Source organism: Acipenser ruthenus, chromosome 20, assembly GCF_902713425.1.
Source record: "Acipenser ruthenus chromosome 20, fAciRut3.2 maternal haplotype, whole genome shotgun sequence".
In the NCBI taxonomy this organism is placed as follows: domain Eukaryota; kingdom Metazoa; phylum Chordata; class Actinopteri; order Acipenseriformes; family Acipenseridae; genus Acipenser; species Acipenser ruthenus.
Genome location: NC_081208.1, coordinates 8,996,312 through 9,021,410, shown reverse-complemented (window position 1 = coordinate 9,021,410; position 25,099 = coordinate 8,996,312). Strand labels below are relative to the sequence as shown.

Below are 25,099 nucleotides of genomic sequence, written 5' to 3'. Positions count from 1 at the left end.
CTAATCTCTGTACTTAGCCTGTGCCTGGTGTGGCTGGTGTTCCAGGAAGGTCTCTAATCCCTGTACTGAGCCTGTGCCTGGTGTGGCTGGTGTTCCAGGAAGGTCTCTAATCCCTGTACTGAGTCTATGGCTGGTGTGGCTGGTGTTCCAGGAAGGTCTCTAATCTCTGTACTGAGCCTGTGGCTGGTGTTCCAGGAAGGTCTCTAATCTCTGTACTGAGCCTGTGCCTGGTGTGGCTGGTGTTCCAGGAAGGTCTCTAATCCCTGTACTGAGCATGTGCCTGGTGTGGCTGGTGTTCCAGGAAGGTCTCTAATCTCTGTACTGAGCCTGTGCCTGGTGTGGCTGGTGTTCCAGGAAGGTCTCTAATCTCTGTACTGAGCATGTGCCTGGTGTGGCTGGTGTTCCAGGAAGGTCTCTAATCTCTGTACTGAGCCTGTGCCTGGTGTGGCTGGTGTTCCAGGAAGGTCTCTAATCCCTGTACTGAGCCTATGGCTGGTGTTCCAGGAAGGTCTCTAATCCCTGTACTGAGCCTGTGCTTGATGTGGCTGGTGTTCCAGGAAGGTCTCTAATCCCTGTACTGAGCCTGTGCCTGGTGTGGCTGGTGTTCCAGGAAGGTCTCTAATCCCTGTACTGAGCCTGTGCCTGGTGTGGCTGGTGTTCCAGGAAGGTCTCTAATCCCTGTACTGAGCCTGTGCCTGGTGTGGCTGGTGTTCAAGGAAGGTCTCTAATCTCTGTACTGAGCCTGTGCTCAGTGTTGCTGGTGTTCCAGGAAGGTCTGTAATCCCTGTACTGAGCCTATGGCTGGTGTTCCAGGAAGGTCTCTAATCGCTGTACTGAGCCTGTGCTTGATGTGGCTGGTGTTCCAGGAAGGTCTCTAATCCCTGTACTGAGCCTGTGCCTGGTGTGGCTGGTGTTCCAGGAAGGTCTCTAATCCCTGTACTGAGCCTGTGCCTGGTGTGGCTGGTGTTCCAGGAAGGTCTCTAATCCCTGTACTGAGTCTATGGCTGGTGTTCCAAGAAGGTCTCTAATCCCTGTACTGAGCCTGTAGCTGGTGTGGCTGGTGTTCCAGGAAGGTCTCTAATCCCTGTACTGAGCCTATGGCTGGTGTTCCAGGAAGGTCTCTAATCCCTGTACTGAGCCTATGGCTGGTGTTCCAGGAAGGTCTCTAATCGCTGTACTGAGCCTGTGTTTGATGTGGCTGGTGTTCCAGGAAGGTCTCTAATCCCTGTACTGAGCCTGTGGCTGGTGTGGCTGGTGTTCCAGGAAGGTCTCTAATCCCTGTACTGAGCCTGTGCCTGGTGTGGCTTGTGTTCCAGGAAGGTCTCTAATCCCTGTACTGAGCCTGTGCCTGGTGTGGCTGGTGTTCCAGGAAGGTCTCTAATCTCTGTACTGAGCCTGTGCCTGGTGTGGCTGGTGTTCCAGGAAGGTCTCTAATCCCTGTACTGAGCCTGTGCCTGGTGTGGCTGGTGTTCCAGGAAGGTCTCTAATCCCTGTACTGAGCCTGTGTCTGGCGTGGCTAGTGTTCCAGGAAGGTCTCTAATCCCTGTACTGAGTCTATGGCTGGTGTTCCAAGAAGGTCTCTAATCCCTGTACTGAGCCTGTGCTCAATGTTGCTGGTGTTCCAGGAAGGTCTCTAATCCCTGTACTGAGCCTATGGCTGGTGTTCCAGGAAGGTCTCTAATCCCTGTACTGAGCCTGTGCTTGATGTGGCTGGTGTTCCAGGAAGGTCTCTAATCGCTGTACTGAGCCTGTGCTTGATGTGGCTGGTGTTCCAGGAAGGTCTCTAATCCCTGTACTGAGCCTGTGGCTGGTGTGGCTGGTGTTCCAGGAAGGTCTCTAATCCCTGTACTGAGCCTGTGCCTGGTGTGGCTGGTGTTCCAGGAAGGTCTCTAATCTCTGTACTGAGCCTGTGCCTGGTGTGGCTGGTGTTCCAGGAAGGTCTCTAATCCCTGTACTGAGCCTGTGCCTGGTGTGGCTGGTGTTCCAGGAAGGTCTCTAATCCCTGTACTGAGCCTGTGCCTGGTGTGGCTGGTGTTCCAGGAAGGTCTCTAATCCCTGTACTGAGCCTGTGCCTGGTGTGGCTGGTGTTCCAGGAAGGTCTCTAATCCCTGTACTGAGCCTGTGGCTGGTGTTCCAGGAAGGTCTGTAATCCCTGTACTGAGCCTGTGCTCGGTGTGGCTGGTGTTCCAGGAAGGTCTCTAATCCCTGTACTGAGACTCTATTTAAAACCCACATGAACGATTGAATCAACCCAATACATATCTATAGAGCATTTAAAAGTTATGAAAACTAAAATAAAATGTGGAATAATAATTCCAATGCTAGCCTGTAGATCTATGACTGGAAATCTGTTTTTGTATTTTATTAAACTGTCATGCAGGGTGATCATCTGAAGTCACTTGGCCACTTTCAACTGCTGTGGCAAAAACAAGCTGAATTGATGTATGTATTGTGCAGGTTTCAATGTTATCTCAATGATAAGACCCCTATTCAAGACAAATGGCAAGCCTACTAAGCAATGCAGAAACACCACTCTCTATGTAACCCGTGATAGTACTGTAATCACGTTGCCCTCTTTGGTGCCTACACGTTGCATTGCTCGGTGTTGAATGCTTTTTCCACCTTAAAGGGACTGAAAGATCAATTGGAAACATGTCCTTTCTCTTTCCCAGTCACTGTGGATACAGCAAAGCTTTCCAGGACCCTGAAGAGGAGAAGATGCAGTGTCAGAATGGACACAGTGGGTACTACATTTATCACAGCCACCTTACCTTTGTATGCAGGTTTACAAATGAAACGCGTACACTCCCCATTGGATATATATTGCTATAATTTAGTTTGTCTCAGATTTTCCTATATAACAAAAGCACGAATTTGAATAAAGGATAATTTGATTTTTTTAATGGAGGATTATTTGAAGTTGATGGAGAAGAATATTTATTGAATGCTCCTGCAGATACTTCAATATTGTACTTCCGGTCAACTTCATAAAGTAGCATTAAGGAATGAAGTCAAGATTGAAAACACGTCAGTCCAACAAAAAGCAGTGATTTGTATTCAAATGCAAGCCAATGTGTCTAGCTTCTGGGAGTTTAAAGAAAATAAATGGCAAACATGGACTCCCAGAAGCAACTTGCGTGTTGGATGCGTTTCTTCAACAGGAAGTACAGCATACAAAAGAGTGCAAGAAACATTCACCAGCCTGATTGTTTATAAATGCCATTGAAAGGAAATCCCATGAAGTCAAACACACGTTTGACATAATGTGTGCCTCTTTCATGTAGGAAAATATGAGATCCATGATGTGATGGTAAAACATATTAGATAAGATTCACTGGGATTATTTTGTTAGGTATATGTACTTTAAAAATGATACCTTTAAGGTACAGTATGTTATTGTTTTTTTATTTATACAGTTGTAGTCAAAAGTTTATATACCCCAAAGGAAATTTCTTGATCAGAGAATTTTAGGAAAAAATCTTTTGTACCAAAAGTTTTGCTTTTGTGCATGAGGAAAATAAGTTACAAGAAATAGATGTCTACAAATATATATTTTTTTTTTGCAAAACTCCAAAAATGCTAATTAAAAAATATTCATACCCTTTGATGGAATGATAGTATTGTCTACAAGGTACTAGAAATTCCAATATGATAATGCAGAACCTAATTCTAGAAAAGTCTAGAAAATGCTGGATTGTAGGTGAACATTCTTAGAGTATAAAAGGGTTAGGCATTGGATGATTGTTGTCTTTACCAATATCAATAGGGAAAAAGTAAAGAGCTCTCTGAAGACCTTAGGCAGAAAATGATTTATTGTCATAAAGCTGGAGAAGGAAAGATAATTTCCAAGCATTTGTGTATCCCAATTTCAAATATTGTTTCTATTATCAAGAAGTACAAACTCATGGTACTGTCATGGTGCTCCCTCGGTCAGGAAGAAAGAAGGTTCTTTCACCAAGAACAAGTAGAAGAATTATGAAGAAGGTTAATAACAATCCGAGATTAACTGCCAAAGATATTCAAAGTGAATTGGCTGTAAGTGGGACTGGGGTTTCCATTTCAACCATAGGTCAAGTATTGCATGGTGAAGGTCTCAATGGTTGCAGGCCAAGGAAAAAGCCACTCTTAAGAAAACGTCACACGTACAATCGCTTAAAGTTTGCAAAACGGCATTTTAATGACGGATATGAGTTCTGGTCAAAGGTTTTGTGGAGTGATGAAACAAAAATCGAGCTATTTGGTCACACTGACAGTCATTACGTTTGGAGAAAGTCTGGTGAGGCGTACAAAGAAAAGAACACCATACCTACTATCAAGCATGGAGGTGGTAATAATGGCACAGGGAATGGTCAAAAATCACTAAAGAATCATGCCAAAAGCTCATTGACAAATATCCTAATCACTTAAAAGAGGTTATTATTGCTAACGGTGTTAATTTTGTTTTTCCTTGTCAGGGTATAAATACTTTGGAATTGGCATTTTTGGAGTTTTGCAAAAAAAAATGCTGAAATAAATCATTGTAGACATCTATTTCTTACAACTTTTTTCCTTCATCCACAAAAGCAAAACTTTTGCTACAAAAGATTTTTCCTATAATTATTTTTTTCGAGACATTTCCAGGAATTATAAATTTCCATTGGGGTATGTAAACTTTTGACTTCAACTGTATATATTTGTGTATTTGGGTAGGAGCAGGTTTGCCTATTTAGAAAACACCCTAGACACCTAGTATGGATATAACTAGGAGAATTTACTTAAACAATACCAGGAGAATGCCAATGCATGGTTATCGCTGTCTTCTGTTATAACAGGTCTGCTTAGGAAATACGTCAATCAAATAACAGTGTTTGCAATAAACTTGTCTTGTTTTGTTAGCTTTACTCAAAAAAATAATTGTACAGATTTATAGGGTGCCTATGACAAGAATGCGAGTAGTGCTGTATACAAAAGGCCAAATAGTAATCTCTGAAAAACGTCTGTATTTAATAAAGTGATACAAATAATGAATCAGTCACCCCTATACCAGCAATGGTATAGGGGAAACGATACAGCGGGTTTGCAGTCCCAAACAAAAACGAAACTCCTAAACCACAATCATCCGTGCACGAAACTGTGCTCCTTTAATCCCGGGGAAGTGGCGCTGGTGTCCATGTCATGCTGTGCAGTGGGGTAGTGATCTGGGGTAAGTGCTGGCTCTGTGGCTGCAGCACCCAGTCTCCTTATTCCTCCCCTGTAATAGACAAACACAAAACAAAACACGCTCCGGCTGTGCAATCACGTTTCAGCGTAAGGGGCCGGATTGACGTAGCTGCTTCCCTTTGTACCACCAAACTCCTCCCTGCAATCAGCCCAGCGCCAAGGTTTCTCCAATCGTTGTCTGCCCCGTAGCTGAGTGCAACGGAGTCCTTCAGTGCATGTGCAGGTACGCGCTTCCCCTAATATGGTCACCTTCCGGTTTCCTCCTACCGTCGAGTCTGCCCATCTAGGTGGAAGCATCCCACCAACCTTACACAGCGCCCTTTCTGGTCGGGAGGGAGATTTACAGCTTCAATTCCTTCTCTTTCTGTCACAGTGCCTAACAATACAATACTGTATTGTGTCATTTAATGCTGCAACTGTACATCCGCTAGCATTTCCCATGACAAATTTGCCCAGATAAATGCATCATAATAATAAATAGCATAATGAACTCTACTGCTTCTCTTTATCTTTTCAATGTTAGACCAATTATGGATGAGGATGGAATACCACTCTGAGTGATAAAACATATAGTACAGTCCCTACATGACGTATTAACAGAAATGTCACAACTAGCTGTTACAAAGAAATATATATTTACCCTACAAATCAGTTTCACTGGAAAATAATAGCTTTGGCTGTCATATAATAGTGCTTTTTGTAATGTGTGTAGCTGTGGTGATGGAACCTGAAACAAGCAATGTGATTGGTTGAGCAAGGTTCCAGCTGTACATATATATGATGTATACAGACAGTTGGGACATTACCACGTATTAGAAAACATTGTCCTTCATAGAATGTTCAGTAGCCATTTCTTTCAACAATGTACATTCAATGGCAATGTACAATTCAACACATATCAACAATAAATTTGACTATTTAAATTATTTACTCATTCATGTTTAAATTAAATTCATGTACTTAGCTTAGTTAAACATTCTAATTGGGACTACCTTTTAGTTCCTTTATTGGTATGATGGTATTTAATAAAATAAAATAAAAATGTTGGCCTTAAAAATCCACTGTTTGACCTTGATTATAAATGCAATAAGGCCCCTCAGGGTGTTCTTGGTGGTTGGCGGCCCTTGGCTTTGCCTCGGTAGTAGTCCGTATATTGGACGTATGCGGACACGCTATCAAGCCTTATTGCATGCATATATATATATATATATATATATATAATCACACACAGTAATTAAGAACATGACGCACAGCAACATATTGTGCTCATTTCCGTTCTCTAGGTGAACATCAGGGATCACACTTTGATAGCTTGATCGCAGACCCTGCAGTTTCCATTTAAATCATACTGTATTGACAAACTGACAGTTAAGCATGAAGGCACTCCATGGAAACACCAGTGGGAAATAATACTAAATTATTAAAGAAAATAAGCACACAGCACATCTGAAAAAATGGCTGCGTGCTTCTTTTGATTGTGAAAATAGTTTTTATAACGTGTGTGTTGTTGTTTTCACAGTTACGTTTCCAGAATCCAGGTTCTATATTGACCCCCATACATATGAGGACCCTTGTCAAGCTATTCGTCAGTTTGCCCGAGAAATAGAGGCATCAAGGATAAAAATTGAAAAAATCATCGGTTCAGGCATGTTATCATTTTTCATTTCTTTGAATTCTGAAGACCCCAGTGCACAGGTCCCAAGTTCCAGAAAGTGAAATGCTGGTTCAGACACGGAAAAGCCTAGAGAATGTTTTGGACAATAATAAATATGACCTAAATTATTAAAATGACATACAATCATTGTTTTTTTACATCACCCAAACAGTGCTAAGTTTTATTTTGCGGGTGGTACAATGACATGGGTCTGCAGGTTTTAATGTTGATTTGCGGGTCTGACCCGGGAAATGCGGGTCACTTGGGTGGTTTGCCAGTGCTTATAGAGGGTGTGTCTTTTTTGTTTTTATGTGCTGCTCAGACTGTATATCTTATAACTGAGGGGAAACAAATTCTAAACAAAATAGTAGTCTAAGAAATAGACCCGCAGACTTCTACATTTTTTATTAATAAATTAACCTCTGGTATATTTATTCTAAATTATAATTTGGAGTTTCATGTGTGCCCCTAAAATATCTGCCTTGGACAAAGGTCCCAATCAGCGAACATCTTCCTACATTGTAACTCCTGAGTGTGGCCTCTGTTTGAACTGCGTTGGGTCTGGTCCTGTAGGAGAGTTTGGAGAGGTTTGCTACGGCCGGATGAAGCTGCCAGGAAAGCGTGAGATTCCAGTGGCCCTAAAGACCCTCAAATCTGGTTACACTGAAAAACAGAGACGCGACTTCCTTAGCGAGGCAAGCATCATGGCACAATTCGACCATCCAAACATCATTCGACTGGAAGGAGTTGTCACGAGAAGTAAGAGTGTGTTATATGTATCACTTTTCAGCTCAGTTTCTTCCCTTACAATCTATATATATATATATATATATATATATATATATATATATATATATATATATATATATATATATATATACAGTACTGTGCAAAAGTTTTAGGCAGGTGTGAAAAAATGCTGTAAAGTAAGAATGCTTTCAAAAATAGACATGTTAATAGATTATATTTATCAATGAACTAAATGCAAAGTGAGTGAACAGAAGAAAAATCTAAATCAAATCCATATTTGGTGGGACCACCCTTTGCCTTCAAAACAGCATCAATTCTTCTAGGTACACTTGCACAAAGTCAGGGATTTTGTAGGCATATAGTCAGGTGTATGATTAAACAATTATACCAAACAGGTGCTAATGATCATCAATTCAATATGTAGGTTGAAACACAATCATTAACTGAAACAGAAACAGCTGTGTAGGAGGAATAAAACTGGGTGAGCAACAGCCAAACTCAGCTAACAAGGTGAGGTTGCTGAAGACAGTTTACTGTCAAAAGTCATACACCATGGCAAGACTGAGCACAGCAACAAGACACAAGGTAGTTATACTGCATCAGCAAAGTCTCTTCCAGGCAGAAATTTCAAGGCAGACAGGGGTTTCCAGATGTGCTGTCCAAGCTTTTTTGAAGAAGCACAAAGAAACAGGCAACGTTGAGGACCGTAGACGCAGTGGTCGGCCAAGGAAACTTACTGCAGCAGATGAAAGACACATCATGCTTAGTTCCCTTCGCAATCAGAAGATGTCCAGCAGTGCCATCAGCTCAGAATTGGCAGAAAACAGTGGGACCCTGGTACACCCATCTACTGTCCGGAGAAGTCTGCTCAGAAGTGGCCTTCATGGAAGACTTGCGGCCAAAAAGCCATACCTCCGACGTGGAAACAAGGCCAAGCGACTCAACTATGCACGAAAACACAGGAACTGAGGTGCAGAAAAATGGCAGCAGGTGCTCTGGACTGATGAGTCAAAATTTGAAATATTTGGCTGTAGCAGAAGGCAGTTTGTTCGCCGAAGGGCTGGAGAGCGGTACACGAATGAGTGTCTGCAGGCAACAGTGAAGCATGGTGGAGGTTCCTTACAAGTTTGGGGCTGCATTTCTGCAAATGGAGTTGGGGATTTGGTCAGAATTAATGGTCTCCTCAATGCTGAGAAGTAAAGGCAGATACTTATCCATCATGCAATACCATCAGGGAGGCATCTGATTGGCTCCAAATTTATTCTGCAGCATGACAACGACCCCAAACATACAGCGAAAGTCATTAAGAACTATCTTCAGCGTAAAGAAGAACAAGGAGTCCTGGAAGTGATGGTATGGCCCCCACAGAGCCCTGATCTCAACATCATCGAGTCAGTCTACATGAAGAGAGAGAAGCAACTGAGGCTGCCTAAATCCACAGAAGAACTGTGGTTAGTTCTCCAAGATGTTTGGGCCAACCTACCTGCCGAGTTCCTTCAAAAACTGTGTGCAAGTGTACCTAGAAGAATTGATGCTGTTTTGAAGGCAAAGGGTGGTCACACCAAATATTGATTTGATGTAGATTTTTCTTCTGTTCACTCACTTTGCATTTTGTTAATTGATAAATATAAACTATTAACATGTCTATTTTTGAAAGCATTCTTACTTTACAGCATTTTTTCACACCTGCCTAAAACTTTTGCACAGTACTGTATATACTGTAATGCAGTGGTAGACTGCATTACAGTACCACGATGCATTACAGTAGTACAGTATCACAGTTTGGGAACAAGGTTAAGGTCCTTTCTAGTGCTTTCCCTGATCAATACTTGATTGATGATGCTTGAGTGATGTCATTTGCAGAATTTTTTTTTTTTTAAATCACTAGCCCACAGTAATCAACAGGGAAGATGAATAGCCGGTTTTAAAAACTGTGAATACTCACAGTCAACCATTTTGTTTTTTTGTACCATGAGCAATTAAAAAGGCAATTTTGTTTTGGTCCTCCCTGTGGAAGAAGGTCCAATTTAGGCTTTGGACGACCTTTATTGTTATATTTTTATTCTTACTATTTCCTCAATTGAACGTGAGGAAAATGGCGTATGAATTAAAGAAATATACAACTTACTGTATGTAAATCGAAACGTAAGCGAGTAGCCACATGTGACCCATAACCTGCCTGGCAACAGACACATCAAGATTAAGTCAATTATGAGTGGTAGAGGCTAGCCGCAAGCTTGCATTGTGTAGCCAACACAAATACATTAAAACTTGACAGACAGAGGGTGATTGCAGGTGGAACCACACAGAATCCCACCCATTTTGTGGCTACATTAGCCAATAGCAATGCAGTAGACCTTGGAAAGCATGACATAAGGTAAGCTTTTTTAATTTTACAAAATTACACATAGGCTTAGCTTCCGTAGGCTCTGGTGCACACTTTAGTGCTGAGTGTGAGTGCACACTATAGTGTGCTTTCATAATATGAGCAAGCACTGACACTTAAGTGAGCCCCAACTCTCAGGGGTTTCTTCTGAATAGGGGTGTACTATTTCCCTACTTCACTTGGTATGTTATACTTCACCCCATAAACTATTCGAAGCTCAAGCAGGAGGAAACAGAAACAGAGGCATTGACTGGATTATCTCTTTCTCAAATATTCTTGATCTACCTTAATCCGATTATTCACAGCATAGACTATTTTTGATAAACCATGCGTAATCTGACCTGAAGATGCAAAAGTGTGAGGCCATGAATGCTCAGTGTGATGCTTTCTTTCCAGGTAAACCAGTGATGATCATAACAGAGTACATGGAAAACGGTTCCTTGGATTCGTTCCTCCGGGTAAGGGCAGGCTTTGCATGTGCTCTTCACACTCCCACGTGGAAACTGTTAAATCATGCAGGTGCATAAAGTGCCGTTTGTTTGGGCCTCTTCAGATATCCACTGATGAACATATTTTAATCACACAGAGGTTTTGGATAGCTAGCCCCAAAGCTGAAACGGCATGTATTAAATATGTATGGGTCTTGACTGGGTGACTCATGGAATCAATATCATATTTGAATGCATACACATTTATAATTCAACACAAAGCATGCAAGGCATATAAAACAGATCAAAAAGCAGCATCCTTCTCATTATTATGGCGGTACATCTTCTTTTGAAATCCCTATGTTAAAGACACTTTGGAAGCCAGCATCGTTAGCTATGCCGAATCTTGAAATGGCAACGTGGCAGTTTTGAACACTAAACTTTTTTTTTTTTTTTAAATGTTCTGATCAGGATACAACCTTCTTGCTGTGAAAGGTTATGAATCCATGCACATAATACTAAGAAATAAAAAGTGTTATTGTTTATATTCGAATGATGGGCAGAGAGGTTTGAACAATGTAGGTTATCTCCTCCTGGTGTTATCTCAATCGCAATAGCCTTCTATCTATTACATTGGCAGTATGAAGTGGCACATTAAATAAATACAGCAGCAACTAGTGTAGAAGACAGTTCCCTCTAATGGGGAACATTATCATATGGAAACCAAAATAAATACTGAAGCAGCAAATCCATCAAACACTTTATTTATTTGTTTAAGTTCAAGTATTTTAAGAACATGTGTGTCAAGTTTAGTGAATGAGTGAAAGGGCATTCATTTTGCCCAGTGGAATGAACTGTTTTCCCATCCCCAAAGGTGATCATTATATAATGCTTCACTGTTAGCTAAATGTTTTTCCATTTCTGGAAACTCATTGCAGTATAGGTGTTGTAGCCTGACGATATAGTGCAAGTTATCTTTGTGGTTTACATACTGCAACTGAAAGTTTAATATTTTGTACTTTTTTGTTCATTAAAAAAATGAGGTGCTCAGTTGATATGATGCGGTGTAACAAGATGGCAGCTCTGTATTGTCTGTCCATTGTAACAGGGTGGATGCCCACAATACAAAAGAACCATAACACAAGGGCTTGTTACTGTAATTATAAAGTGAGGATGGATCAATTAACTGTGTTCTGTACAGCCATCCTCAAAACCAGCCACCCCTGTATTCAGTATTAAGACCACCTGCTGTCCGAAATGAATAAAAAATAACGCACGTTTTAAATATATTTTACAAACAAAAAACAAATACTTGAATTAAATCTTAACTATACTTACCTATTTAATGATACATGCTGAGGTCCCCAGGTGGCACACAGTATGCAGTATGAGGCATACAGTCAGGAGGGCAATAGGCTTGGTTGTGGGATCGGAGGACACCCACTGACCTTCAGAACTGTTATGGGGAATTTCTGAGGGAATACTAAATTGGGAGGAAAATCAGGGGTTAAATAATTGGGCACTTTTTAATTTAAATAAATAATCCTATTATCTTCTCTCGACTTGGGATAATTAGCAGTGCAAACTACTGTAAAAACACGGTCTTTAATCCAGGATCTTAAACCAGAATGATAAATTAGTCCAATTAGCAGCAATTACACTCAAGATGTAATTTTGCTGTGGTGATATGATTTGTACATTATCCAAATAATTCAGCAATCCCAATAAACTATATAAGACTCCAAAAATATGATTATTGGTTACGCATCACTACAAACTCACTGCTATGTTTACTGTACATGTGAGCTGTGTGTTAGGGGAAATTATTTTGGGATGTGTATGGCAAGATGATTGTTAATGATGGTTCTAATTCTAAATTTAACACTGTGACGAGGGGTGAATCTCCCCGATATGCATGTTAAAATAGCTCCACTTAATATATCCCATTTTCTGCATGACAATCTAACAGAGATCTCCATTCCCTAACTTCCCCACAGAGACATGATGGCCAGTTCACTATCATCCAGCTAGTTGGGCTCCTTCGGGGGATCGCTGCAGGCATGAACTATCTCTCAGACCTGGGGTACATTCACCGGGACCTGGCTGCACGGAACATCCTGGTCAACAGCAACCTGGTCTGTAAAGTCTCTGATTTTGGCCTGTCTCGAGTCTTAGAAGACGATCCTGATGCTGCATACACCACCAGTGTAAGTTTGATAGTTTCACTCACATTCAAATGTATTGTAGCTGAACACAAAAATGAGTATACGTCCATGGAGATTGTATTGAAGATCTCCGTCTGAAACAGGTGCAATGCTCCCGTTTTAAAATGCCATAGGTAAGAGGCCTTGCAATTCCATCTTTTTAAAAAGAACACAAGTACTACTGTAATGGCATTATGGGGCAAACGGGAGCCACGCCCACATGGTCTTACGCGGTGCAGAAGGCAGCCTTATAACAAGGGAGCACAGTTCTGTGTTAGTTCAACTGCTAGGTGTGATGGATAACCTAACCCTTGAGTGAGCCTAGCTTAATCGGATAAGCACTATTAACTACTAAGCAAATTGTTTTAAAGGCCAAGGGTCTATAAGATAGGAATTTTTCCTACAATCAGCATTCAAAAATGTAATTTTATCATAGGAAGTTGTTTCACCTTTAGCGGGTAATTTATAGAAATTAACTAGTATATTGCCACTAGGGGTGAGTCGGTATACCAGTTCTGTGGTTTACCTCGATTTAAGTAAATTACAGTACTGATATCATTCCTGTTATGCTGCATGTCAAATATCATAATCACGGTATACAGTGGATAACACTATGTTTGTGTTCCTATGAACAAAGTGAAGGAAAAGATCATGTTCATATGAACACCTTTTTATTCAATGTCCTGTACAAAACAAGTGTCAGTCCACTCAGCCTTCTCACCCAGCCTCATAGCGGAATGTTCCATCCACATCTACCTTACTGTCAATCACCATCATCACCGCCACTTTGCCTTTGCATTGTTCTACTGCAAACATGCTTCTAAACCAAGCGATGATACTTTTTTTAAGAGAGCAATATCTTTAAGCAACTTCAGTCTTCTATATTTTGTTTATAATTATGAGATGTGATACATATTATAAGATGATATTGCATAACAGACTTTTCATTTATGGAAATATAACCATCAAATAACAGCAACAGTTGTTTTGTGCCTTGCACCAGTTACATTACTGTGGTGACTCTGCAGTGTTTGGGGGAGGGGGATGGGAGCGTCTCAAAGTTATGCTGTGTTAGGGGATGCCCTGTTTTAAAATGCTCAATGCTAACTGTAATAGATATCGCTGATACTGTAGAAACTCCAGAAGAGAAGGGTTTAGGATACTTGCTGTGGCATTATGAGGTACTCGCTACATGCCCTGCCTTTGCCATTTATTAAAGCCCCTTTCACACTGGCGCTGGCTACACGAATCACAGTCCTGCTTAGTGTGAAATGAATGACAGTCCTGTGTAGGTTGGCAGCGACCCACAGGTGGGTCGACACGCTTTGATCCGGGTCGAGCGAGACAAAATGCATGATGGCCGCTTGTAAGCAGACGAAGTAACAAACAACCACCCCTGTGTGAAGGTTTCACTTCCGTAAGCAAAATTTCTGTTGATTGAGACACACCATGAGCCTGATTGCAGCAAAGATGAAAAAACATTTGCTCTAAACAACATTTGTGCTGACGGTTCAATCCAGAGAAGCTTGGATGGTAGCGTCTGTAACAAGCTGCTTCCAGGGCATTTATACGCGCATTTTGTATTTGCTTCTGTCACCCTGGTCGACCGGGCTTCTTCAAAAAGCAGTGTAAAATTATGTAGCTGACCCGCATGACACCGGGTTGCGCCCCAGGTAGAGCATGCCAGTGTGAAAGGGTCTTGAGATTGCTTTAAAATCAATTCCTTTAGTGGTTGTTATAACAGGTATTCATCTCATAAAACATAATTGATAAAGTAGTTAATCAAGATGCAGTTGGTAACATTAAAAATAGAATTTGTTAGAAATAGAAGTAGCCTGGTATCTTCAATGACTGCTGTTTGAAACTCAGTTTAAGGAGGGCTTATTCTGCAATGCAGGTGAGTTTCCACATGGTGTTACTGAAGATTTAAGGTATTCGGGTGTAAAGTGTTTAACCTATGTTGCATCTCAGAGTAGCACCATTTGGTTTCCTTTGCAGGGTGGAAAGATCCCAATCCGCTGGACAGCACCGGAGGCCATCGCTTACCGCAAATTCTCCTCAGCCAGTGACGTGTGGAGCTATGGGGTGGTCATGTGGGAGGTGACATCCTATGGCGAGCGACCATACTGGAATCTAACAAATCGAGATGTAAGTCTCAAATGGGCCGTTCAAAGAGGAGTCAGGTTTAAGTGCAAAGAAGGCTTAGATCTGAAGTGAAACACTCAAAGAGGTTGAGCCTGCCCATGGGATTCTCTCCCTTCAGGATTTGTGAGAGAAGAGTTTTTGGAATGAGAAGCATATTACCTGAGCCATCATGTAAAACCAAGTCTTAAAGCGTTACAAAACAAACTGCAGTATTTACAAGATAGGTATTACTTTACCTTTGCTGTATCCCAGTAATGTATTTTTACACATAATCCCAATGGACCACAAATCACCTATGAAGTACATTTTCAACTTTTGCTGCGGAGCATTTGTCAGAAGAAAGATAATTTCTCTCAATGTATCCAGATTGCTGATCCTCCCTGCTCTTTTTCTGTCCCCACAATACAGCGCTGGTTTCAGTCAGAGCACCAGCATTGTTGCAGGAGGAGCATGACCTGGATAAAATATGATGAGAACAGAGAGACCAGGACCAGAGGGCACAATTGTAAATTGAGTGAAGATAGATTTAGGACTTTTGTACACAGAGAATTTATGGAATGAGTTACCAAGCCATTTTGTCGACGCTGAATCAATGGGATCCTTTAAGATCTGAATTCACATTCTATTTTGGGATCAATCAGCCACTAGGAACCGGACGAGCATTGATGGGCCAAAGGGCCTTCTCACGTTCGTAAAACTTCCTTGACGTGGTCTTCAGTGAAGTAAACCCAGGAAACCATAGTGAATTCTAATTCATCACCATGGCATTTCAGTTTGGAATAGGTTTAAAGAAATGAAGGGAAGCAGGGAATCAACCTGGAATCTAGCGAATCTGAATCAAGTTGGGCCCTTATTGTAGTTTGTACCAAACTAAAGTGCCTAGTCCAGTCTCTTTATACTTTTACATCTGTCTCACTTGTGAAACCGTGAGTACTACAAGACACCTCTCTCTCAGTACTGCTGAAATTAATACAATTGGAGCCAATAAAGAAGAGCGGAATACTAAAAAAGTAACCGCTTGGGGTGTCAGTTTTTAATGATTGGTCAGCACAAACAAAAAATAATATGGACTGGAAAACTGCATCTAAGACTGAAATAAACACAGTTTTAAGAAGTTTCTTTGCTGAAGTAAAAACATCAGCTGGCACACAGTATTCAGTTAGCAGCTACACAAGCTTGCGAGCTGGCCTGAATCATTTTTTAAATTCTCCCACAGTGGGACGATCTATAAACCTAATTTCAGATACCCACTTTAAAACAGCAAATGGCGTCTTCATTTCTGTCCTGAAAACTTACACATGACAACAAAATGACAATTCACAACATCATCCTGCTGTATCCCAAACAGACTTAAACAAACTTAAGTCATCGGTACTCAGGACGCAGACATCTCCCAACCGATTTGATAAGCTAGTTTAAGAAGCTATTGGGCACCAACTGAGAAAGACAGGAAGTCCTGGAGTTACATCCTCTCTGGAGTACCATCGTCAACTCGTAAACAAAAGGCAGAAACAAACTCCCCTACTCACCAAACAGTGCCACCTACTGCACAATCTGTCCAACTGTGTAACTTGGCCTACGGCACACTCAACACCCTGTCGTGTCTTATTGCTTACATATATATGTGTTTGTAATTGAGTGGAACTGGGACCAACGCAGTTCCACTTCTATATCAAATCTTCCCAACTAATGTGAGTGTTTTCTTTAGGTAATAAAGTCCGTCGATGAAGGGTATCGACTGCCTGCCCCAATGGGCTGTCCAATAGCCCTACATCAGCTCATGCTGGACTGCTGGCAGAAAGACCGGAATGAAAGGCCAAAGTTCTGCCAGATCGTCACCATGCTGGACAAACTGATCCGGAACCCAGAGAACCTTAAAATCCTGGATTCCTTGTGCAGGTGAGACATCAGGGGCAGCAGTGTGGAGTAGTGGTTAGGGCTCTGGACTCTTGACCAGAGGGTTGTGGGTTCAATCCCAGGCGGGGGACTCTGCTCCTGTACCCTTGAGCAAGGTACTTTACCTAGATTGCTCCAGTAAAAACCCAACTGTATGAATGGGTAATTGTATGTAAAAAATAATGTGATATCTGTATTATGTGAAATAATGTGATATCTTGTAACAATTGGATAAGGGCGTCTGCTAAGAAATAGTCAGGGACAGCTATGGCTGATCTCACATTCACACACATTAGTGAGCAAGAGGTCTGAGTGGGATAAAACTGGTAACTGTTGAGAGGATATTTCAGCCTCAGCCTTCTAAGAAATAAACAAATGTGGCTGTGGCCAAAAACTTTGAGCAACACTGGTGTAGAAGAAGAGATTTCAATTGACAAGACAGTATGGTCGAACAAATGCATCCTCAAGGGGTTTTACAAATATGGCCTAAAAGGAGTTTTCTTTAAACTCATATATTAAATGTGTGTAAGTATTTATTAACGTGTCTCTTGATTTTCGAGCTGGTCAGGTTCTAATTGGTGAATTTGATAGTTAGAGGTTCTAGTTGATTAAATAATTCCATAAATCTCATCTGCAGTCTGCTTTGCTATAGTGGTCTCACATGTACATTTAAAATCAGCACATGTTATAGCAATAGTGCGGTATCATTTGAGAAATGAGATCTGGTGCCATACTACAGTGGGTTAAAGAAAAATCTCAGTTTACCTGCCCTACTTTCCGTTAATCTGTTACCATATAACTTCCCAGGTGAATCTCACCTCTGGTCAGTGCATGTCAGTTAGCTAATAGGTTATTGAAGGCATTGAAGAGGTGGGACAATGTCATTCTTCATGTGTCCTAGGAAGTGCAAGAATACCTTAAAGAGCACTTATTTTACAATATATCATTTTCTTGAATGTAAAGACATGTTCACTAGTGAATATACTTTTATCTAAAACTGCACCTGTGAGGCCTGCATCGTGAATGGGAGTGCAGAACAGGTAGCATTTACAGAATGGTTTAATTAGCTAGAGCCCCTTCAGTTCTGCAAAGGAGGTTTTACACAAAACACAGTACATTTGCATCGTTATTTTGCAGTCTCCCCATGCTTTTCCCATAGTTATACTTATTCATGTTTTCTAATATGCTTTACCATACCTCTCTGGACTTTACACTGCTTACCTATGCTTTGCAATGCTCTGAGTATGCTTTAACACTGTTATGCGTGTACTTGTATAAGGTGGCATTTAATAATTAACAAGATGGTTACACCCAATAAGCTCCCAGTTGTACTTTGTTCAAATATCTCCACAGTGTAACTAGATACATTTTTACTAGAAGTCATTGATCGAAAGGTAAGCTGCAGTATTAGTTATTGGAGTTGTATAAATTGATTAGGTAACTTTTGAGTGCTGTGGTGTCGCTGATGTTGAACTCAGGCCCTTGGGTAATTGGTGTTTATTTCTCATATTAATCTGCTATTTTCATTCATTACAATCAGCTCTGCCTCTCTTCTATATCTTTTTACGTATAATCATTTTCTGCCTAGATCAGACTTGAATTAAAGCATGTCTTTACCTTCTCTTTTAGGCTGACCAATCCTTTAATGATCAAAAGCATCCCAGATTTCACCCACTGCAGCACAGTAGATGAGTGGCTAGACGTCATTAAAATGGGCCGCTACAGAGAGAGCTTTGCTGCCGCTGGGTATCTATCGCTGGGTCATGTAATGAGGATGAATCTGCAGTAAGTAGCTGTGCAGCGTGGATATGATTTATATAAGTGCTTTAATGCACTGCTGAGGAAGGGATTTCCAGGTCTCACGCTGAAGATCCTGACGCATTACTCTGATGAGGTGGCTATGTGGAAAAGTGACCTGCCATCTATCAAGGTGTATGGCTAGCAAAAATAAAACTACCTGAAAATCCATGCTGAGAAAAAAGTGTTATTATTAAAGGGTTTGAATGTAAAAGGACTTGATAATTTACAGCCAGCAATATAATTTTAACTCAAGAAAAGATGTAGCAATAGAGTAGTTTATTTTGGAAATGTCGTTTTTTTAAACTTAGTGTTTCAGTGCTGTGCAGACGTTCTATGTTAGTGTTTCAGTGCTGTACAGACGTTCTATGTCGTTAGCCATTAGTCCTTCAGTTTTGTTTGGACAGTTGCCTTTACCTTGTTTCTTTAAATATTTCTGTTTGGCAACCATTGTTTTCTTGGTTTGAGCAAAATTAATGTCATTTCCACGATATATACTGTATAATGTGGGTAATCATTTTGCCTCAGGTATCTGTCTACACTGCCTAAAAAACACAAATTGTTCCAGGTTCATACTCACTGTAAAAAACTGAAGTTTGCCAGTTGTCGGTCCAAGTCATTGACAGGAATGTCTTTCATTTCTCATGCCTCTCCAGGAGATATGAATGTACCAGCGCAATATCAAATTTAGTTTTTTTTTTTCAAGGTATTCTCATTTTGTTGTTCAAAATGAACAATTCTCTGCTATTGTGGGTGTTGTCGAGTGATTGAAAACAAAGACATTTTGTGTTTGAAAGTGGTCTCGGGGTGCACAGATTGGGTCAAATGTCAAGTATAATCTTCTAGACAAATATGGGCATTTGGTCTTTTTAAAAGCACTTTTATTATGATTTTTATTTTAGTAAATATAACACATTTTCACAGAACAACCGTTCTTTCGGGCCACTGTCAGTTACATACCTGAAAACATTGTGGCTATTGACAAGTGATAATTTAACAAACATTTTGTCGTAGTCAGAAATCAGAGAAAGTAATTCCACATAAACTGAATGTTGGAAGTGCCGAGTATATCCCTTCCCTTCCTGTGTCAGTTTTCTTCTTGAAAATTGATTCGTAACCAAATTACTACGATGTCTCTGTTGTCTGATTACAATTTTGTAATTTTGTGAAAAGCAATTTAAATATTACTTTGAAGTTCTCAATATAATTCTCAATATTGTGCGAAATTCAGCTGTTCTTACACTGTTTACCCTAGAATATTTATGTCCCGCCTCTGTTCACTCATGATTGGACACCTGCATAACAAGGGGCAGATCTTTTACTCTCCCATTGGTTAAACCTACTCAAGACCTTTAACCGAGGCAGAGAATATTTTTTATATAAAAAATACAATTCTGCACGATTAAATTGGCTTGTAGGCATTGTAAATCATTTCAGGAACAAAAATGCCAATATTCGTTATAAGGCGAAACACAAATAACATGGTCTCCTAATCATGGACCCCTGTGTGTATACAATAAACCGTAATAATAAAACAATTTCAGTATTCCAGATATTTGGAAAAAATGTAATTGTGACTTACAGACATACAAATACCTTGTATATACCCTGATATATACCTAAGATGTAATACACTCAGTCATGCTAAATAATGTTAATACTACATTTCCTCACAATTGGATAGGCGGTTTTCCAGACAATTGGAAAATTGTGAGGTGTAAAATGGATGCCTCCACTATGTGCCCTATATGCAGAGCATTTCAATAATTGGCCACATTAAGGAAGTGTATAATAAAGGTTAGGAAGTTGGTACTAATTATCTCTGATAAATGCTCTCCTTTCTGATCACAGGGATATACAGAGGCTTGGAATCACACTAATGGGCCATCAGAAGAAGATCATGACCAGCGTGCAGTTACTGAGGGTGCAGCTGCTGAACATGAACAGGCCTCCAGTGCAGCTATAATCAAAGGCAAGGCTCTGGTAACTTTAAACTAAATCCTTCAGGAAAGCAGCTCGGAAATATTGCTGGCCACATGAGGAACAGGACGTTTGAATGAATGGAGTTTTAATAACAACACACTGGAAGCTCCATGGTTTTTAAAACATATTTAGTACCGTGTTTTGTAAATATACTAAAAACTGCCTTAACTATCTCCTGAGATATTGGGGGAAAAAAATAAGAATGAAATTAAACTAAATTAAACAGGTGCCTGTTGAAATACTCACCAGCAAATTATCTGTGTTGGGAGATGACAAGAATTCCTTGGAAAGACAATAAAAGACAAACAAATAATGAACGCCCATTTCACTCTGTTGCTGTATCATATGGCGACGTTGTCACGCACAGCGGTGGTTTAGGTTTAAATCGTTCTTCTACTCTGTGACTATTTTTACATTGTGCCTCCACAACATAAGGGAGCAATACTATGAGTGAAGACGACAAGTGAGTCACTGGCCTTGCACTCATGGATTCATGTGTGGGTTCTGCTTCTAACCTGGGCTGTTTGATATCTTGTTCAAAGTTAATTAGTGCACAAATACTCTTCGAAAAACTGTTTTGACTTCCTCAAGAAAGTAATTAACAATCTGTGTTGTATTACTTCTGTGACATGTCACATTTTAGCCTTTAGCCTTTCTTGTGATATCAATAAAAATGTTGTTCTGTGTGAGGTATTTTATCTTGGTCATCTTCTAAGTGGTTACTGGGACACTGATACAGACTCTGTGACGGAACCAGAGGGTCAACAATATCAACATTTAAGTAGATTTGAAAAAAAGGAAATGCATTATAAATCACGCATTATAAATTTATACAACACATGCAATGTACGAAGAAGTATTTTAAACCTACATCAAACAGCTGCATTGGAGAATTACTTTTCTTAAATCAAGCAAAGCAATGCGGTGTTATTTTGAAACAACAGTATGATTTGCCCAGTCATGCTATTGTAGGATTTGAATGAATGCAAGTTAGATTCCACAATGAGATCCGGTAAAAACAAATATATATGGCACATGTAGGTACAACTGCACAGGTCAACAGGCTGCTTGTGTGTGCTGATGCTTGTTTGGTTTCTGAATTCCGCTGCCCTTTAACCTCCCAGAGTCTGGTTAGCTGATCTTGTAATATTGTTGTGTTTGTGATGTTCCGAGTCCATCTTAGTTTTGGTGATGACAGACATCACATGACGTGTCTCCCACAGAACCAGTGTTAAGTCTATTTTTAAGTACAGTGGTACGGTACAAGAGCTGTAGTCAATCTAATGATTATTATCTATGAAGGCCATATTGCCAACTTTGACCTCATTGACTTGATTCAAATTAGGAATGGTGCCAGTAAAGTCCTTGTTGAGGACCTTGATATTTTAACGTGGTCTCTACCAGATAACACTGTTTGGGTTTCAAGGATCAGAATTATATTTCATTTTTTTTTATAAAAAGCACAATTTTAAAATATAAAGATGCACTACAGTATCTGCACCGACAAGAAGCGCTGCTAGCCTTTCTCAACGCAAGACAATAGCAAAATCAGATCACTTGCAATGGGAGACATTTTTATATTTGATTTCAGCAGTTTGGAAATGGGAAAACAACACACCTCCTGCCTCCCTTTTCCTGCTTGTTTATACAGCAGTGTACAGGTATTTCAAAGATTGATTGTGACCCCAAATGTTAAAGACCAACACATCATAACCTGCACACAGTTAAGCTGACAGTACAGGTAGGCTTGCATCTCTACTGGGATGCATCCCTACCACAGTGTGCTGCAGACTGGCATGCGTCTCTACCACAGTGTGCTGCAGACTGGCATGCGTCTCTACCACAGTGTGCTGCAGACTGGCATGCGTCTCTACCACAGTGTGCTGCAGACTGGGATGCATCCCTACCACAGTGTGCTGCAGACTGGGATGCTTCAAACTTCACTGTACAGCAGCTCTTGTATTTCACACCTACTGCATGTTCAGTGGGTTTAACTACCTTTATATACAATGCCAAAGCACAAAAACAGAACACCTATAGATTGCAGATCCTGATAATATGAACAAGTCTGTTTGAAATAAACATTGCAATGATTTTCAACAGCACAGTATACATTGTTCCATCCTCTATGTACTTACCTCCAACAAACTCTGAACAACACCAACCCACTATGAATTAAAATGCTAAATATACATGTGAGTTAAAAAAAAATCACTATTCAACCCTCAAGTTGTGTAAAAGCACACAATACTTCACCAAGAATCCATACCAGATTGAGTTTCTACCAAGCTCTAGTCTTAATATCTGATGTCACCTGCTGAAAAAGTCACACATGAACCACCTCTCAGAAATTCCATTCAACTGCAAAGTCAATTCAGCCACTTGGCCACTCTACAGCAAATCTGTTTCTTCTTTTCAGTAAAAATAACAATAGACTAAATAAAGGCTGGTCATAAATAGAAAACCAATACAGCTGAAGTTAACTTGTATATAAAAAATAAGGCAGAATAAAATTGGTTAACAGAATACGTCAGTCTGTGTATGTGTTTGTACACTCGTAGCGAGTAAACAGACCTTGGTTTTCAGCCTCAGTTCATTCACTTCCACCCTCATACACAGATTTGCCCTGTATCTCAGGATAACTATGAATATTGGCCTTGGTGTAGTTTAAATATGGAAACCCATTATTCAGCAGGCACTAATACCATGGTCCTTGAAGTAGTACAGCAACATTTTTCAATAGAAGATACCCAGGAGAGCAGTTTGCTATGGGTTCAGGTAGTTAGTTCCATATCTGCTACTGACCCATTTGGTGCTTCTTCAATAAATGTGCACATGTTTCCTTCATCAGAGCTATTTTCACCATAAGGGCTTCAGAAGAAAATGTATTTGTCTTACACCTTGAAGTACACAAAATACAGGGGAAAGACTGAATGTCTTGAACAAAATTACTAGGCTGAGATTCCATTACTGGTGGAAAAATATACAATTCAATTCTGAAGTAATATAGATTGCACAAGTAATTTTAAACAAACGTCTTCTAGCTCTTTCAGAAAAATAGAAATGAATTAGCAACATGTGTAGATATGTTGCTAATTCATTATAGACGTTCTTGTACTGTATAGACGTTATTGTAATGTGAATGTTGTAAAAGTGTGTTTGTTTAAAACATACACCTATTGTTTACCTGCATACTTTCTCATTTATATTCATTTTCAAAAATAACGTTTGAAGGAATGCTGCTCAATTTCAAACATCAAGTTTCTTCCACAGGTAGGTGTGTTGCAAAGGTTTAATGGAGAAAAGCTGGAATAAAGGAGTACACCCAGATCACCGGGGATGGTTTGATACAATTATACTGTAAAAATGGCTTAGGTGTCACACCTTCTAAAAAATATGAAAAATGCTTTCACTCATTTTATATATATAAATAAAATGTTGTACATGAGCTATTGTATTGAAGGTAACCTGTAACTGTTTGCACAATTTTAAAGTATGCCATGTAAGGGAAGATGCTTTTACTTTGTAGTGTATCTTTGTATTTATACCTAGCAATATGTTATTTGTATATCTGTATTTAACGAATGTGTATAAAAGCAGAATTAATGTGAATGTTTTCATGTGTAACAGATATAGCTGTTCCTCCTATTGACTGACATGCTTTCAACCAGTAACATGCTTTGATACAGAAGACATTGCCAAGGAAGTAAAGCAGTATTAGACTTCCTGAAAGACAATGCAAGCTGCCTGCTTTTTGTACGCTGCTGTAGTATCAGATGTCTGTTTGAAAATGAAGATCCACATTTGCAATGGCATGCGTCTCTTTACAAGCTGCACATTTAAATCTATGCAGCTGGAAGATGTATATCATTATTGTGTTAGCTGCAATTACCTTTACTAATGGCTACCTCTGATGTTGTGTAGTTCAGTCAGAAAATGGAATCTGTATCAAGTCATTTGAAACTGGCTCTGAAACAAGCGCTAGGGGGTTTTAGTAGGTTTGTAAATACATTATTTTCTACAATTCAGTATTCTACAGTGTATAGTATTTTACAAATGTATGTACATACAGTGATTTAATGTTCAAAAACCCTATACAATATACAAATGTATTATATATTTTAAGTCAAAGTTATGGTGAACTGTTCATATAAAATAACCAATGGAAAATGATGATGAGCCTCTACTGAAAAAAATAAACAATGTTCTGTTGGTTTGTTGGCTAATTGTGTGCTTGTGTGAAGCTCCCATAAAGAGTGTGGTGTTAATAATGTGCTTGTCTGTGCCATTGTTATTCAAAGCACTTACATGTGTTGTGTGCCCCATTACCACCGAAACCACCCTTAAAGCTGGGTTCGCCCTTTTCATCGGTGGATTAATTAAACTTTTTAATTATCCCTTGAAATAGGCAATGACTCACAATGTGGAATAATGTTGTAATTGCATTGCTATATCTGCTTCAGTAATGCATGGGAACAGAATGCACCTGCAACAGCAAGTTTGTTTTATCTACTTACAAGAGTAATGCTGAAACCAAACAGTAACTAACTAGAGTTACCAGATTCCTTGTAAGTGAAAGTGTAACCAATTCTTTATTACACAGTGTATGTGGGAAGCCCTGCCTTTTCTTACTTTTCATTCACTTACAGCAGTGGCA

General features: G+C 39.9%; 1 protein-coding gene across 1 annotated transcript in view; it reads left to right on the top strand.

Annotated features, from left to right (window-relative positions):
* LOC117432354 (ephrin type-A receptor 8) overlaps nucleotides 1-24,642 on the top strand; it is a 153,056-nt gene extending 128,414 nt beyond the window's left edge. Inside the window, exons 9-17 of the mRNA XM_058993450.1 lie at nucleotides 2,673-2,740; nucleotides 6,719-6,844; nucleotides 7,427-7,612; nucleotides 10,386-10,447; nucleotides 12,415-12,624; nucleotides 14,620-14,769; nucleotides 16,475-16,665; nucleotides 18,292-18,447; nucleotides 20,311-24,642. Coding sequence (XP_058849433.1) covers nucleotides 2,673-2,740; nucleotides 6,719-6,844; nucleotides 7,427-7,612; nucleotides 10,386-10,447; nucleotides 12,415-12,624; nucleotides 14,620-14,769; nucleotides 16,475-16,665; nucleotides 18,292-18,447; nucleotides 20,311-20,425 — 1,264 coding nt within the window. The 3' untranslated portion in view covers nucleotides 20,426-24,642. The remainder of the gene's footprint in view (nucleotides 1-2,672; nucleotides 2,741-6,718; nucleotides 6,845-7,426; nucleotides 7,613-10,385; nucleotides 10,448-12,414; nucleotides 12,625-14,619; nucleotides 14,770-16,474; nucleotides 16,666-18,291; nucleotides 18,448-20,310) is intronic.
* Nucleotides 24,643-25,099: the final 457 nt, after the last annotated feature.